At 34.3% G+C, this 16,010-nt stretch overlaps 2 protein-coding genes across 5 annotated transcripts; both read left to right on the forward strand.

The window, feature by feature from the left end:
- The first annotated feature begins 7,297 nt into the window (after positions 1 to 7,297).
- LOC125213140 (U-box domain-containing protein 19-like) lies at positions 7,298 to 9,668 on the forward strand. The gene has a single exon (XM_048113518.1). It carries the CDS (start codon positions 7,354 to 7,356, stop codon positions 9,412 to 9,414), a length of 2,061 nt encoding a protein of 686 aa, XP_047969475.1. The 5' UTR covers positions 7,298 to 7,353; the 3' UTR covers positions 9,415 to 9,668.
- Positions 9,669 to 9,869: 201 nt separating this feature from the next.
- LOC125202552 (protein DELETION OF SUV3 SUPPRESSOR 1(I)-like) lies at positions 9,870 to 10,932 on the forward strand. 4 transcript variants are annotated; one of them, XM_048100965.1, is made up of 3 exons: positions 9,870 to 9,958; positions 10,095 to 10,194; positions 10,690 to 10,932. In XM_048100965.1, the coding sequence occupies exons 2-3, from the start codon at positions 10,101 to 10,103 to the stop codon at positions 10,836 to 10,838; spliced, it is 243 nt and encodes an 80-aa protein (XP_047956922.1). In that variant the 5' UTR covers positions 9,870 to 9,958; positions 10,095 to 10,100; the 3' UTR covers positions 10,839 to 10,932. The 4 variants fall into 4 exon arrangements, with proteins under 4 accessions (XP_047956922.1, XP_047956921.1, XP_047956920.1 ...); XM_048100964.1 differs by having other exon boundaries at positions 9,887 to 10,011; XM_048100963.1 differs by having other exon boundaries at positions 9,887 to 9,958; positions 10,092 to 10,194.
- Positions 10,933 to 16,010: the final 5,078 nt, after the last annotated feature.

Raw genomic sequence — 16,010 nt, forward strand, 5'->3', positions numbered from 1 at the left:
TGTTGACGTACTCATGTTATTGTGTTGACATTTTTAATATAATATGTTGACTAGTGAATAAGTAACACATTAAGTAAAATGTCAAGATAAATTTGTGTTGACATACTCTTATTACCGTGTTGATATTTTTAATATAATATGTTGATTTAGTTACCAAGTGGAGTAGCATATTTAGATAGTTAGCACACTAAGCAACCCATAGTTAGCGTACTTATATATATCATGTTACCGTGTTGACGTACTCATGTTATTGTGTTGACATTTTTAATATAATATGTTGATTAGTGTATAAGTAACACATTAAGTAAAATGTCAAGATAAATTTGTGTTGACATACTCTTGTTACCGTTTTGATATTTTTAATATAATATGTTGATTTAATTAGCCAGTGGAGTAGCATATTTAGATAGTTAGCACGCTAAGCAACCCATAGTTAGCGTACTTATATATCATAGTTTTATAATATTGAATCATTTAATAAGTTAATAGTGTGATCATATCATGAAGCAAAATAGCCTTTAAAATTTGTATTTCTTTGTGTGTGAAGTTAAGGGGGCATTTGTATGAGTTCAATTAGATTGATTGTTAGATTATTTTGTTTTATATTTGAATTTATTGATAGGTGTGTATGGTAAATTGAAGAATTATTATTAAAATGCAACAAATTAGGATTTATTTATTATCATACAAAAATACATAAAATTGTGAGTAAATAAAGTAATAATAATTTTTATAAGTCTGTTTTAAGACCTTGTAATATGGATTAAAAATGATTAATCAACTACTTCAAGAGTGATAATATAATCATCCGACTGAATGACTGGGATGCGGAACGAGTTCTCCATTTTCTCCATTAGCATACAAATCAAAACATTTATATCTATTTATTTTAGTACGTACTGACATATACTCCCTCCCGTCCCCAATTAAGAGTCACACTTGTATTTCTGCACTAGTTTTGTAAAAATGATAATAATAAATAGTTAAAGTGGAAAAATGGTAAAGTAAGAGAGAGAATAATGTAAAGAAGACTCTTCTCTAGCTTATTCTCTATCTTATTTTACTATTTATCGACTTTAATTATTTATTATTATTTTTACAAAATGAGTGTAGAAATGCAAGTGTGACTCTTAATCGGAGACGGAGAGAGCAGTAAAATTTAAGCTCTTTCGATCCCTTCAATTAGAATTCTGATAGTTAAATTTTAAAAATATTACGAGCACTCACCGCAAGGAATTAGAAGTTTTGAAAGGGAGAATGACATTTCTTCAAATAGATTTGACCCAGATTTTTATTCAATTTTCACTGTAATCAATTTTCAATTGATTGCAAATTGAAAACTCCATTTTAAATATTGATATTGATTGATGAGGTCTATTTGTAACTCTGTGACACGTTACTCGTTCAATCCCATAAATATTACTTTTATATATTGTTGTCAAATAATAAATTCTTGCTTACATGGTGCAACTATGTCATAGATTCATATCTTCATGATCTAGTAAGCATATAAGACGTAACAAATGTATAAAAAAAAAAGGCATATTCACTTGAAATATGTATACATTAATTCAAATTACAGAATATTCTAATTATCATTAAACAAATAATTATAAATTACGACATCATAGTATATTTAGTTATTTGTTTTGTTCTGTCGTTTGTTTGGTTTCCCTTTTTTTCTTTGTGCTAGTTTCTAGCATCTACTGTATTTAATCTATCGATCAATTGGTGGTACGGTTAATGATTGTGAGCGGCCAAAATATTGATAAATGTTCCAAAGTTCCAACTCATCTTCTTAATTAATGATGAAATAGTCTAATTACTTTTATCTACTAAGCTAATCATAAATGCTGAAATAGTCCAGTAAATCACAGTTTTTAATTTCTAAATTAAAAATAAATCAAATCCCAAAATTAAAGCCCTTTTTTCTTTTTCTTACACGTAATGTAAGGTAACATAATTGTGTAAGAATGTGAGTTAATAAAATAACCAATAAAACAAGTCAAAATAAGAGTAATATAACCTCTGCGCTTCAATTTTGGCATAGGATGTATGTATTTGTAAAAAGTGGGCATTTTTCATTTTAAAGAAAGTGGACATTTTTACCTATCAATGCATTAATTTAGTGGGAAGTTATCTGAATATCTTTTATACCGATAATTGTTCTTGCAGTTGCTTTTCACGATGCTAGTTTACTAGATTTGGTTTCATATATATTAATTACACATAAGTTATTGTTAGGTACTAATAAACTGGATAGTCAAGGATAAGATAGTCACCAAATTTAGTAAGTGCAAAATTAACCAATGTATCAAAGAAATAGTAGTATATAATTATTCTAAATTATTTTTGTCAATCTATCGCACGATTCACAGCCACTCAAAAATAAACACAAAATATGATAGCAATACTGATAAAATCAATCTGTTGACTGTAGCTCTGAAATATGTGATTCGTAGGACATGTCTGCCTCGTATAGTCCAACTGATGACTGGGTTCAAACTCAAAGTTAATATTTTGTTACATAAAACAAATAAAACTAAAAGTCAGCTTGTGCATGAATCCATGAAGCATGATTTATATATTAATATTTGAAGACTTCTATGATAAGTGAAGATACGACCAAATTAACACGTTTAATTCTCCACTTATAAAGAAACCCCACGTAACTAATACTACTAATATATAAAAATTTAACTTAGTATGTCAAAAAAAGACAGTGGGTTGTCTCTTTCGGTAGTAAAATCTTAATTGCACCAAAAAATCTCTAACGCAGCCTTAAATTACCACGTGTACACGATGTCGGTCATGTAATCATTGTTTATACTACGAGTTTACCGTCCTCCAATCTACACTACAGTTTTCGAGTGTGATTTCAGTAAGATAATAAATTGATAAATTAAATTACTCCACTTTTTAATACTACTCCATTTTTAAATACTCCACTAAGAATTGCAAAACTGCGTTGAGGTTTAAATTAAGTGTGTACGGATAACATTTTCCGAAATGAAGGTTGATCAATAATAAAATAAATTGGGATCTACTAATAAACTTATATATTCTCCTGAATTCGTCTTCTTCGGAATAATAATTTAGTAGTATTAGTTTCTGCACTATGTTTGTGAATTTTGAAATGCGGTAAGGAGACAAGCCTCTTCAAAAACCTTAATATAAATAAATTAACTGATATTAGAAAAAATGGAGTACTTAATGATATTGATCGATAACTACCACAAAACCTAATAATAAATTCCGCTCAGCTCTTCCATTGATGCATTTATTCTTTGAGGCTATTGTCTAACGTGTGGATTAGGCAAGCTGCAATATAATGTGTGGTTTAGTACTTTAGTGAGATTACGTGTTAGCTTATAATTCATATGGAGTACTATGTAATTCCTGTAAAAGAGGGTATTAGAAGTTATGCCATTTATATGTAATTTGAATTGTAAAATTATACTCCCTCCGTCTCACTTTAGGAGTCCCGGTTGAGTTCGGCATGAGTTTTAAGAAATACAAATGAATGTAGGTGAAAAAAGATAATGGAATGTGGGTCCTACTTTTTTATATTAGTTTTATAATAAAATGTGAGTGGGAAAGGGTTAGTGGAATGTGGGGCCTAATACCATTTATGGAATATTTCAACCGGGGCTCCTAAAGTGAGACATCCAAAAATAGTAAACCGGAACTCCTAAAATGGGACGGAAGGAGTATATATTTGATCTACAGATAAACACACTATATCAACAAAGATCAATTTCTAAGCATTTAAAACAACTAAGTGCGTTTATTTGATCAAGAAAGTTGACTCATATATATACTCATATTTCAATCAATGACTAATCCCCACCTGATTTATATGCATATCAATGGGATAGCATGTCTTAGGATTTAAAACTGCTTCATACCTAAAGTCCCCTACCCATTTGATTAAAGATGGATGAGTCTCATTCACTCATACACACCCCTTAATTTTATTTGTTCTCTTATTAGTTATTCCATTTGTAGCATTATTCTCCATTACACACGTTAAAAACGTAATGAAAATAAATGCAATAGCTTAAGACCTAGCTCTAATATAGTTGCAACTTTCATCTAGCTGAACCTAGCTCTATAATAGGAGTACTACAAAGTTACAAATATCATCAACACTTTCAATCACGAGTACTTAAACATTAAATTTACACTAAAAAAATTAATATTAGTATTTTTTTTATCAGGAAAATGGTACGCCATCTTTGACCCGCGTATGTTTTAATAAAATAATTGGTCTTGTGGGGATAAATGATTTATGGATCACTATTTATAACCAATACTGTCTAATTAGAAATGAAATATTTTCTTTTTTAGTTTATTCTATTAAAAATGAAACATTTCCTAAATTAAAAATATCTCTATTTCTATTTTTTCATCTCTCTTACTTTACTCTCTCTTCATTAACTTATAAAATAATACTACATAAAAACCTGTGCCGATTTCCAAACATTGCATATTTAGTGGAATGAAGGAAGTACAATTTTTTGGTATATTCTGGGTAATGCTATGTGGCCATAATGTGGCTGGCCACACAAGGACATAATAGTAACTGCTCTTATTAAAATAATAATTGTAATCAATGTAGTTATTAGTGTTATAGTGTTTTTACATAATAAACCTTGCCTATTAAAATCTGTTGGAGTATTTCTTTTTAGTATGCTACTACTATTTAGTTTCAATCCGATTTATAGCATTAAAAATGAATCTAACAAGAAAATCAATAACCCTCTCGTCTACTCTTTCCTTCACTAGAAAAATCAACAAAGAGAATGCTTTTTTTTTTCTTTCTATTTTCTATACATATCAGGAATGCTTTTTATTTATTTTTCTGTTTTTTTCAATTTATCAGTTGCAATCAAAGAGAATTTGTTCACTACACCATAATCCATATCTTATAAAATGACAAGAACAGTAATGTTGATAATAATAACTTGATAAGTAACATTTATATTGTATCACACGTTATCGTTAAAAATTAATAGCTTCTAAAATATCATATAATAATATTTAAAATTTATCAATTATTTTATAATTGTGTTCAATAATATTTCATGGATTGGTATCATAATTATTTATTTGCGTATTATGAATTATGATATATTCATGTGTGTGCACTAATTAGAGAACTATATACATTGTTGTATTATGGCATCACTATGTTTGCTACTCCTTCCGTCTCCGAAAATTATGAAATCTTTTCTTTTAAGTTTGTCCTTGAAAAGTATTAACATTCTAATTTCGGAAAATATTTTCTCTTTAACGAGGTGAGACTAATTCTCAACTAATAATATTATGCATTAAAACTCGTGCCGAACAAAATGTTAATACTTCATTTGTACCACCATTAAGTGATTTGTATTAGTATATGATTAAAATTTTAACTATCGAATGAATTTTAAGAATTATTTTGAATTCAAATTAATTCATGTCTTAATTATTCAATGGAACCTAATATCAAATAAAATTACTAAAGATTATTATCAAATAAAATTACTAAAGATTATTCAATGGAACCTAATTATTTAAATTTTCAATTATTTTGAATTTAAATTAATTTAGATCTCAATTATTCAATTGAACTTAAGATTAAATAAATTACCAATTGAACCATGATCAGCCGAATTTTTCAATAACAATTGAAATTTTCAATTCAACATTCAATTGTTCAAATACATATGGATTTAGTATTAACTGAAACTACTAAGGTATTTAATTAAATCTAAAATTTATTTAAAATTTTCGACTACCAAAAATGGTAAAAAAAAAAGAAACGTGACAAATTTTATGGGACGGACATAAATAGAAAAATGTGACAAAATTTGAGAGACGAAAATATGATAATTTGTTATGATATAGAAAGATATAATTGATATGCTATATATCTTTCGTGAACATTATCTTTAAAAGTAAAGTATACTATACTATACTAATTTTTAGACAAAACACACCTAGAGATTCTTATACTAATATATGTGTGTTATTAGGTTCTTCTACAAATTTTTGGTTCATTATATCTTTGTACAAATGTATTTTGTTTAGTTGGGTCTTAGAATTAAAATAGTTGGACTTGGACATTTCAATCCATCTTAAATTCAATTTAAATTTAATTGATATTAGAGTCACTTTCCAAATTAAGGTTTTCAATTGAAGATTTTAGTTGATATTCGTCGGAGTTGAAATTTAATTAATTATTCACCAAAATTATACTTCATCAAATACTAGACTATAACACTATTGTTGCCGTAAATTATTATTGATTTGCAATTTCAAATCATTATGTTTTATAATTTTTTATTCGCAAAGTATCCTAAGTATTATTAAATTCAGTTTAACTTAAATAAATGAAACTACATTTAATAATGAAGTCTTCTTATCATGGAAAATTCATAAAATAGTTTTAAAATAAATTGTACTGCATATTAATATTATAGTTTCAATTTCAATAGATTTTTTTATTATAGACTACATAAAAGTGTCGCAACTAAGTTAAGATATCAAATGATTTAATTCACTTTCATTGTTAATCTTATACTATTTCACTTAAACGTAATATACTACTATTATTTTATTTTTTTATTTTTTTGTAATTTTTAATATTGAAAAGCAATTCTTTGTAAAAATATGTGTTACTCGTAAATCTAAATATTTTATATTATTATGGTTAAATGTATGTTGTAATAAAATATTGAGAATTAGTATAATAACAAAATTAGTGAATAGGTAATTAAATTCGTATAGAAAATTACGTGAAGATTAAATAATTTTTGTTGCATTATTTTGAATTACTAAGAAAAAAAAGACTCTTTCCGCATTGAAAACAGTGTATTTTATTTTCATAAGTATGGATATGGATACATATTATATTTTACATAAAATAATTAGTTAAGGGTACAACGGTCTTAAAATAAAAAATTACACTTCCAAGGTGAGCTGATCTCATTAAATGAGCATTAATTATACAAATTTTATTAATATTTTATTATTATGGCTGAGCCATAATATGGCCATTTAGCACTACTGGTTCTAAAAAGATTTGTATAATTCAAACACAGCTTAAGAAGTTTCAACTCTCAATCCCAACACAAAATCAAAGAAGCATCGTTGCCCACTTGATTCTCGACACGTGTCCCCAAAACGTGTCTAGTATCTTCTGCACCCGTACACCGGCAGATTCCCGCCACGTGTCACCAAAAAATCTAGCGGTTAAACCCTCCATATTTATTCCCCAACCGAATTTCAAATCATTCATTTTTCCCCAAATCCTAAGAAACCCACAGATTCAAACAAAACTGAATCGCTTCAAACATTCCAATCCAGATGATTCGAAAATTCGACCGGAACCACCGCCGGATACTGAAATTCCCGGCGGTCAGCCCCTGCGAGGGAATATCCCCATCAACACTCCTCGAATCTCTGATCGCCCTCTCCCACGACATCTGCAATTTCCGGTTCAAACCCTTCGCATCCCAGCGCAAAAACGCGCGCGAAACGCTCCGGCAGATCTCAATCCTCTCGATATTCTTCGAGGAAATCCGCGAACACGCCCCGCACATCTCCGATTCGATCATCCTCTGCTTGTCGGAGCTCCACATCACGCTCCAGCGGATCCAGTTCCTCCTCTCCGATTGCGCCCGCGACGGCGCCAAAATGCTAATCCTCATGAAATCCCACACCGTCGCGACGCAGTTCCGGTCTCTGATCCGTACCGTCGCGACAGCGCTCGACATCCTCCCTTTAGACGCTATCGGAATCTCCGGAGAGATCAAGGAGTTAGTGGAGATGCTGTGGAAGCAGGCGCGGAAGGCGAAGATGGAGGTCGATGCCGCTGATGAAAGCGCTACTAAGAGAGTGCTTTTAGTCCTCAATCAATTTGAGAACCGGTTCGAGCCCGACCCGTTTATGATCCGCCGGGTTCTCGGGTATTTAGACATCAAGACGTGGGGGGAATGCCACCGAGAGATCAGATTTCTGGAGGAGGAGATTCGCGCAGGATATTCGGACGGGGACGAGAGAGAGGTGCCGTTGCTGAGCAGTTTAATCGGATTGTTGAGTTATTGCAGAGGAGTTCTGTTTGAGGACTACGATGTAGAAGTGATCAATCAATCAGATGGGAGAGGTAGCAATCTGGAGGTGCTTAATTGCTTGAATCCCGAGGATTTTCGCTGCCCAATTTCGCTTGAGCTCATGACCGATCCTGTGACCGTGGCCACCGGGCAGACATACGACCGTGTCTCTATACAAAAATGGCTGAAATCCGGGAATTTTGTGTGTCCGAAAACAGGGGAGAGGCTGGCCAGCACAGAGCTTGTCCCCAACACCAGCCTTAAGAAGCTTATCCAACAATTCTGCGCTGAATACGGCGTTTCGTTAGCGAAATCGAGCAAGAACAATCGAGATATTTCGAGGACTATCTTGCCGGGAAGCCCTGCAAATGCAGCAGCCATCAAATTCCTGTCTGAATATCTTACACTGAGCCTAGGTTATGGAACTGACCGCCAGAAGAGCAAGGCCGCCTACGAAATCCGGCTGCTGGCTAAGTCGAATCTCTTCAACCGGTGCTGCTTGATTGAATCCGGTTCGATCCCACCCCTCCTAGAACTGCTGGACTCGTCCGATCCCACAATGCAAGAAAACGCGGTTTCTGCGTTGCTGAAGCTGTCTAAGCAGCCGAGAGGGCAGAAATCGATCATTGAAAACGGTGGCCTCAATCCAATTCTCGCAGTGCTCAAGCACGGGAAGAGGCAGGAATCGAGACAGATCGCAGCTGCAACGATCTTCTACCTCGCCTCAATACACGAGCAACGCAGGAAGATTGGAGAGAACAAGGAAACAATCCCTTCCTTGCTGGAGCTGATCAGAGATGGCACCGCGTGTAGCAAGAAAAACGCGGTGGTGGCCCTCTTCGCGCTGCTGTTCTACCACAGGAACCGCGACAGGGCCATAGCAGCTGGCGCGGTGGCAACGCTGTTAGGCCTGTTGGATTCCTCAGACAGGGCTGAGGTGAAGACAGACACGCTGGCGGTTCTGTCCAGATTGGCAGACAGCTTTGATGGCTCGGTGCAGATCATGCTGGCTTCGGATTCAGCTCTGCCATCCATCCTGAGGCTGCTCTATGGTATAGAGACGCGGGCCGGGAAGGAATACTGCGTCTCAATCCTGCATTCGCTATGCCTCAACTGTGGAGCTGATGTGGTGCCTATTTTGGCGAAGGACGCGTCTCTGATGACCGCGCTCTACTCACTTGTCACTGAGGGAACGTCTCACGCTGGCAGGAAAGCGCGGTCGCTCATCAAGATCCTGCATAGATTCTGCGAGACGAGGTCGTTTGATCAGAAGAGGGAGCTCAGGCAAGAACAAGGACAGTTTATTGATGTGTGATGTTTGCTGCAACTTTTAGTCAGCTGCATTCCTCTGTGTAAATAGGGTCAGTCAAAAGGTGTGTGTATCTTCATAGAGGATATGATTCCTCTTTGTATTAATAGGTTTTAGCTCGAGTTTTAGGGAGCTAATTGCCTGCATAGTTCATCCATTTTGGGACATTCATACATATGTCCATTCTTTGCTGTAATAATACAGTGTGATATATTACATTCTAGTATGTACTTGAATAATTGATTTGGTTTTATTATCAATTCTAAGCTTATAAAAGCAAAATGTCACTTATTAGTTTGAGTTAATATTTAGCAATTTTGATATATATGTTTGAAATTGCAAGATCATTGACCATGCAAGTTGCTAGTACTGGGGAGCAAAATCCAATTTATCTTTTCTTAAGGGATAACATTGTAATTATTCAAATACTGCTGATAATATAAATACGGCGTCGTATGGGTGCGAATTGTTCCTGAACAAATAGTCCGTGATCAGTATAATTCAGCCGAAAAATAAGCGTCAATAGTTGGAAATCTTCTTCGATTACTCTGTAAGTTACTGTGATTCGAGTCTATCTCTTCATTTGTATGCGTGTATACAGCGGTACGTGCTGCTCAATGTCCTCAAAATTTTTGTTTTTAATGCGTTTATTTTCGATAAATTGTTGTTTTTTTTCCTTGTAGCAGACTGGAATGGCGACGGAAGGGCAGAAGCCATCAGCTGAGGAAGTAAAGACCGATCTATTTGAAGATGACGACGAGTTTGAGGAGTTCGAAATTGATCGAGGTGTGTATGATGAATTAGATTTTGATATGTTATTTATTTTTTCAATTTTATGATGTGAATGCTGAATTGATTTCAATTGCCTAATGGAATTCTGTATGATATATGCATACTTGTTTGGTTTCTGTTATTTTGGGTGATAGTATAAATGTGGATTGATTTTTGTTATGAATTTGATGCATTGACATAAAAAGCTGGGTTTTGTTGATTGATCTACAATCTATATGCAGGAACTAATGCATTGAATGATTTGATCTGATTTTATCGCCATAACGTTTGTGTTTTTGATGCTGTTGATTGTGTGTGCAACAACTAATGCATTGCATGATTTGATTTGCCAACATATGGACTCTTTACTCTTTGTAACCAAGATGTGTCTCATAAGCAAACTGATGGATTAGGATCATATTTGTAGCCTTTAAATGTAATAATCTAGTAACAGCTTAGACATGCATATATATGGTTTCTGATGCTGTATATCTTTGCTTTTTTCATCAGTGTGTGAGGATTTGGCCGATTGGGATGAGCAAAACGAAGGCGAAGTAATAAATCAGCAATGGGAAGATGACTGGGACGATGATGATGTGAATGATGATTTCTCTATGAAGCTGAGGAAAGAATTGGAGAGCGAGGCTAAGTCCACATAACTTTGCTCATGTTTTACACCGATTTTTGTCTTAGGTTGTGCGTTGTGATTCTGGTTACTGAATAATTTTCTTAATTCATTTGCCTTATTGCCTATCATTTGTCTACTTGCTTTCTTTTTCATATTCTATGCTTACCTCGAACATCTAGATTGTTGTCTTGGCTCTTATGTAGAGGATGGAGAGTAGGTTTGTTGCATTGCATTGAATTTGTGGTTTTACGTTGATAGTATTTCTACGACTCATCTTCACTAAGGCAGAGACCTTTATGAAGGTAGAGACTCGAGTCAAGGATCATGTTCAAATTTTGGAATTTAGAGAGAAGAGAAGATGCATGCATTTGAATTCATCTTCTAGGCGACTTGTTGGAAATTTTTGTGCTAACACATAACCCATTGTGGTGAAGTCTAGTTGTATTTCCAACCCTTCTCTACTGTGGATAAATACTCTAGATAGATGGGGGAAGAAGTCCAATGATTCTTTCATTTGGCAATGGAGAATGCATTGGTATTAAAGCAGGGAAGTTCTTGTGGTAAACACTCCCAAACATCAATGATTAGCATAAGCAATTTGATTAACACACTGGGAATCTTTAAAAATTTGTTTTTAAAAGATGCCCTTAATCCAATGTTTACATTTGCTTTTCAGGTAGGAGTACTTAATATTTTGCACTAATTTGAGTGCAACTCGGATTCCATTAAATTTGTTAAACCGCATAAAAAAGTATTTAAAAAAACTCAAGTAAATCTGTTAGGAGTACTACTATACTACTATTCCTTTAGAAATTAGACAGCCTTTAGTAAATCTGTTAAATCTGGTATGTATCATCGCCACATATGTAGGTGTCATGTGTTCCCCTTGTGCCTGAGACGTCTTTCTTATCTCTTTGATGGAAACTTTGATTTGCTAGTATTAGTATAGGCTTTGTATTTGCTCTTCGTTATGGGTGCCCACAACTGGCTATGTTTCTTGCTTGTCTTTTTTGTTTTTGTTAGCATTTGGGAGATTAGCTTGGTGCAGAGTGTTTGCTCCTTTTGTGGACCTGTCCATTTAATTCGCTGATTTTAAAAGTTAATTTTGTGGGACAACTGAGAAATGTACAAAATTTATAATTTAATTTGCTTATATTGAAAGTAACTGGATTGACTAGAAGTTTGCCAAGAATTATGATTTAAATGACATTTTTCTATAATAAATCCTAATCAACAACACAGCACTAAACTAGAACAGAAAGAAATTAAAATTAAAACAATAAACATAAAAACTGAAATCAAGAATCTTAGTCAAAGAATAACGCCCATTCTAAAAACATTTATCGTGGCAATACTTCGTATAGTAGATGATACACCCTCTTCATGAAAACTATTTGTTCTCTCTCTTTCTAAAAAAATGCCAAGTTTTAACTCGAAGTATCCTTTAGAGAATCACCCTCGGTGGTCATGAAAATACAAAATTTTAAAGTAACCAAATGGTATAATTCAAAATATTATAATAAATGGACAACAAATTTTACCTTTTTTCTAGCTGCCTTAAACATAAGTAGTCTCACTCTCAGAAAAAGGTCGGGGTAGGAAATTCAAATATAGTAAATGGATACATTAAAGCATTTTCATTAGGATCTTGAGATTCATAAGTAGTCACACTCTCAAAAAAAGGTCAGGGTAGGAAATTCAAATACAACAAATGGATACATTAAAGCATTTTCATTAGGATCTTGAGATTCTCGATGTCTTTTGACTGTGGGCGTGATATATCCTCCTTTGGAACCTCTTGTTTCAGATCTCCGGTCATGTTGAAAAGTATTCCTATCGCAGTACCGTCTCGTTTGCTTTTTACGGCAACACCGTTCAACATATTCCCGTGAAAGACTTTTGCTTTGTTTATGGCTTCGAGACCATTAGTAGTGATGGGTAGGAGTGGGAATATGAATATCGGGTATTGGGTTTATCCATACCCGACCCGATATCCACCGGGCATTGGATACCCAATATCCAATTTTATAGGATTGGGTATGGGATAGGATATTAAAATTTAAAATAAATCGGGTATTGGGTAACCCGAATGGGTATCGGATATTATCTGAATATCCAATTTATTATTTAAAGCATTTTTTAAATTAGGTTTAGCCATTTTAGGCTTCAAGAGCTGAGCCAATTTATTTACTAATTACAATTTACTAGGTTAACTTTCTCTAAACTTATATAAATAAGTCGATCTCTCTTACTCTAGGTCACGGCTTCTCCAAACTCTCAAGTTTTACGTATTGCATAATCAACTCATGTGGTTTTTATATTTTAGTTAATTATTTTGACTTTTGAACAATATTATTGGTTGCTTCTACGGTTTAATTAAATGCATAACTTTTATTATTTTACTTACATATTGCATAACTAATCCCCATAAATATAATCATAGACTTGTGTTAAAATGATAACACCTTTTAAAGTGACACCGTGACACCACATATCTAACAATATTATAAACGCTACACAACAATATTATAAACGCTATACAACAATCTATAGATTGCTGTATAGCGTGTTGGATATATTGCTGTATAGCGTGTTGGATATTGCTGGCCGAGAAAAAATTGTTGTATTTGTATACTGCTGGCCGAAATTTTTTCACTTGAGCATTTTTTTTTTATTGCCACATGGCAGCTTATTATTCGTCCACGTGTACAAATGATTGGCTAGGAATGGTGGTATGGTGTTATTTTAAGAGGTGTTGTCATTTTACGCACCTCTATAATCATATACTTTAAAATAAAAGTAACATATTTTTTATAGTTTTATACTACAAAATAAATGCAACATTAAAGATATTAGTCAATTTAAATATTTCTAAATTTATATTAATATAATAAAATTTGAATTTTTTTTACTCCCTCCGTCCTAGTTTAAGAGTCAAATTTTGCCATAAAAGTCCGTCATAGTTTAAGAGTCACATTTATAATTTTCCATATTTGGTCATAAAATTTTATCCCATTATTCAACAAAATTACATCCAAATGTCATTATCTACACAAAAATAAACCAAAAAAAATCAGAAACTTAACCTACCCAACCCCCCCAACCCCATCCTCAGTTGACTTTCATTTCTCTCTCTCTCCACCTTCCCATCTCTCTTTATTCATAATCGAAGGAACCCTAATCGGCGCATACTACAATCGCCGATCTAAATCCGCCATTACTCCATCACCGTTCGCTTCTCATGGCCGATGAATGGGATGAAACCCCAACATGGGATGCAACGCCGGAGTTTGAATCGTTGCCATCTTTCGATACACCACCCGGAACCCTAATCGTCCTTGATACACCATCGGCGGTCATTGACCGGTGGGAAATCGAATGAGCGGTCGATTGGTACCACCGATCGGGAAATCAACGACCGTTTGGGGGCGTTGACGGGTCTGATATGCTTCTACCATCTGAGGTCGTCGACGAATCTGAAATTCCCCCACCGGCTGAGGTCTTCGACGGATCTGAAACCCAGCCACCGTCTGAGGGATTTCACGGGTCTGAACGTCAACCATCCCTGCCCTTTGACGCATCTGAAACTCAGCCACCATCCCACCCCTTTGACGAGAATGAAAAAGCAATGTTGTTGATCTTGTTGCCTAGCATGAAAGATCTCCTCTAATCTGTGAGTATTTTTTCAATTTTAAGTCACCCTCTTGTGTAGGGTTTGGAAGCTGTTTCTAGGGAATTGATTGAGGGTTATTGCTGTCTTGGCTGTGTTGGTTTGTATGCTACTCCATGATGAAGATTTTTATGATGAATTACATGTAATAATCTGTGTATTCACTGCATTCGTTGGATTATTGTGATTGGAGTCACCCCTGTGATGGTTTGGAGGCTCTGATTTTGTGTGATTGTTCCTCTGTGATAAATTTTTTCTGAGAGTAAAGCATGCTATTCTGTGTATTCACTACATTGGTTGGATTATTGAGAATGTAGTCACCTCTATGATGGTTTGGAGGCTCTGATTTTGTGTGATTGTTCCTCTGTGATGAAGTTTTTCAGATGATAAGTCACCCCTGTAATTGTTTTGGAGGCTTAAGCCATATGATGAATCTTCTCTGATGGTTTTTAAACAAAAACACATGCCTACATCAGTTACACCTAGAATTCATACAAAATGCAGCTTTAGAGTTGTAATGCTTATCTATGATTTCTCTGAATTGGTTGGGTTATTGTGAATTTAGCCACCCCTTTGATGGTTTGGAGGCTCTGATTTGCAATTTTGTGGCATTTGAATGGTTTGTTGGCTCTGATGTTGTGTTATTACTCCTCTGTGATGAAGTTTTTCTAGAGTTATGCATGTTGATCTATGATTCCTCTGTATTGGTTGGTTTATTGTGAATTTAGCCACCCCTTTGATGGTTTGGAGGCTCTGATTTGCAATTTTGTGGCCTTTGGCTGGTTTGTTGGCTTTAATGTTGTGTTTTTGCTCCTCTGTGATTAAGTTTGTGTGATGATAAGCCACCCATGTATTAGGTTTGTAGGCTTAAGCCTTATGATGAAGCTTTTCTGATGGTTTTTTTTTAAAAAAATACACACTTACAAAACTTACACTTGGAATTCATACAAAATGCAGCTTATAGAGCTGTAATGAAGTTAGTTACCCTAACCCAGAATGCAACCTAGTTACCCTAACCCAAAATGCAGGCTATAACCCAAAAAACAAGTTTACATCCTAAACACCAACCTATTTTGATGCTTATACTGTAAACCCCATGATCCAAGTGGCCGATCTAGAAACATTAAACATTGTTTAAATGCCCTATGTCTTATGAGGCACCCACATCATTCTCAAGGAGTAGTAGATACTCCAAGCTTTCCCTTACCATATTCTCTTCAACTTCAAGTGAGGTAGGAAGCCCCACTGTCCTACTCAACCTTTCTTTATTCAAGTGGGGTATTTTGTAGTTGTTTCCCCCATGCACTTCTAGGATCTTGCTGAAACAGCTTTCCAATGTTAAGAAAACATTGTTAAGAGTTTGTGGTGTGAGTTCCTCAAAAGAACTCCAAACATTACCCAACAATTCATCTATATTGGTGGCTAGTTTATCATCTTGTAGTGGTTATATGGCCCTAAAAAAGCCAAGGTCCAATACATTGGTGTCTGGGGAGTTGGCTGGTTGGCTAATTAGATGGAATTTAAATCCATCTG

The sequence above is a fragment of the Salvia hispanica genome, chromosome 1, assembly GCF_023119035.1.
Source record: "Salvia hispanica cultivar TCC Black 2014 chromosome 1, UniMelb_Shisp_WGS_1.0, whole genome shotgun sequence".
NCBI lineage: Eukaryota > Viridiplantae > Streptophyta > Magnoliopsida > Lamiales > Lamiaceae > Salvia > Salvia hispanica.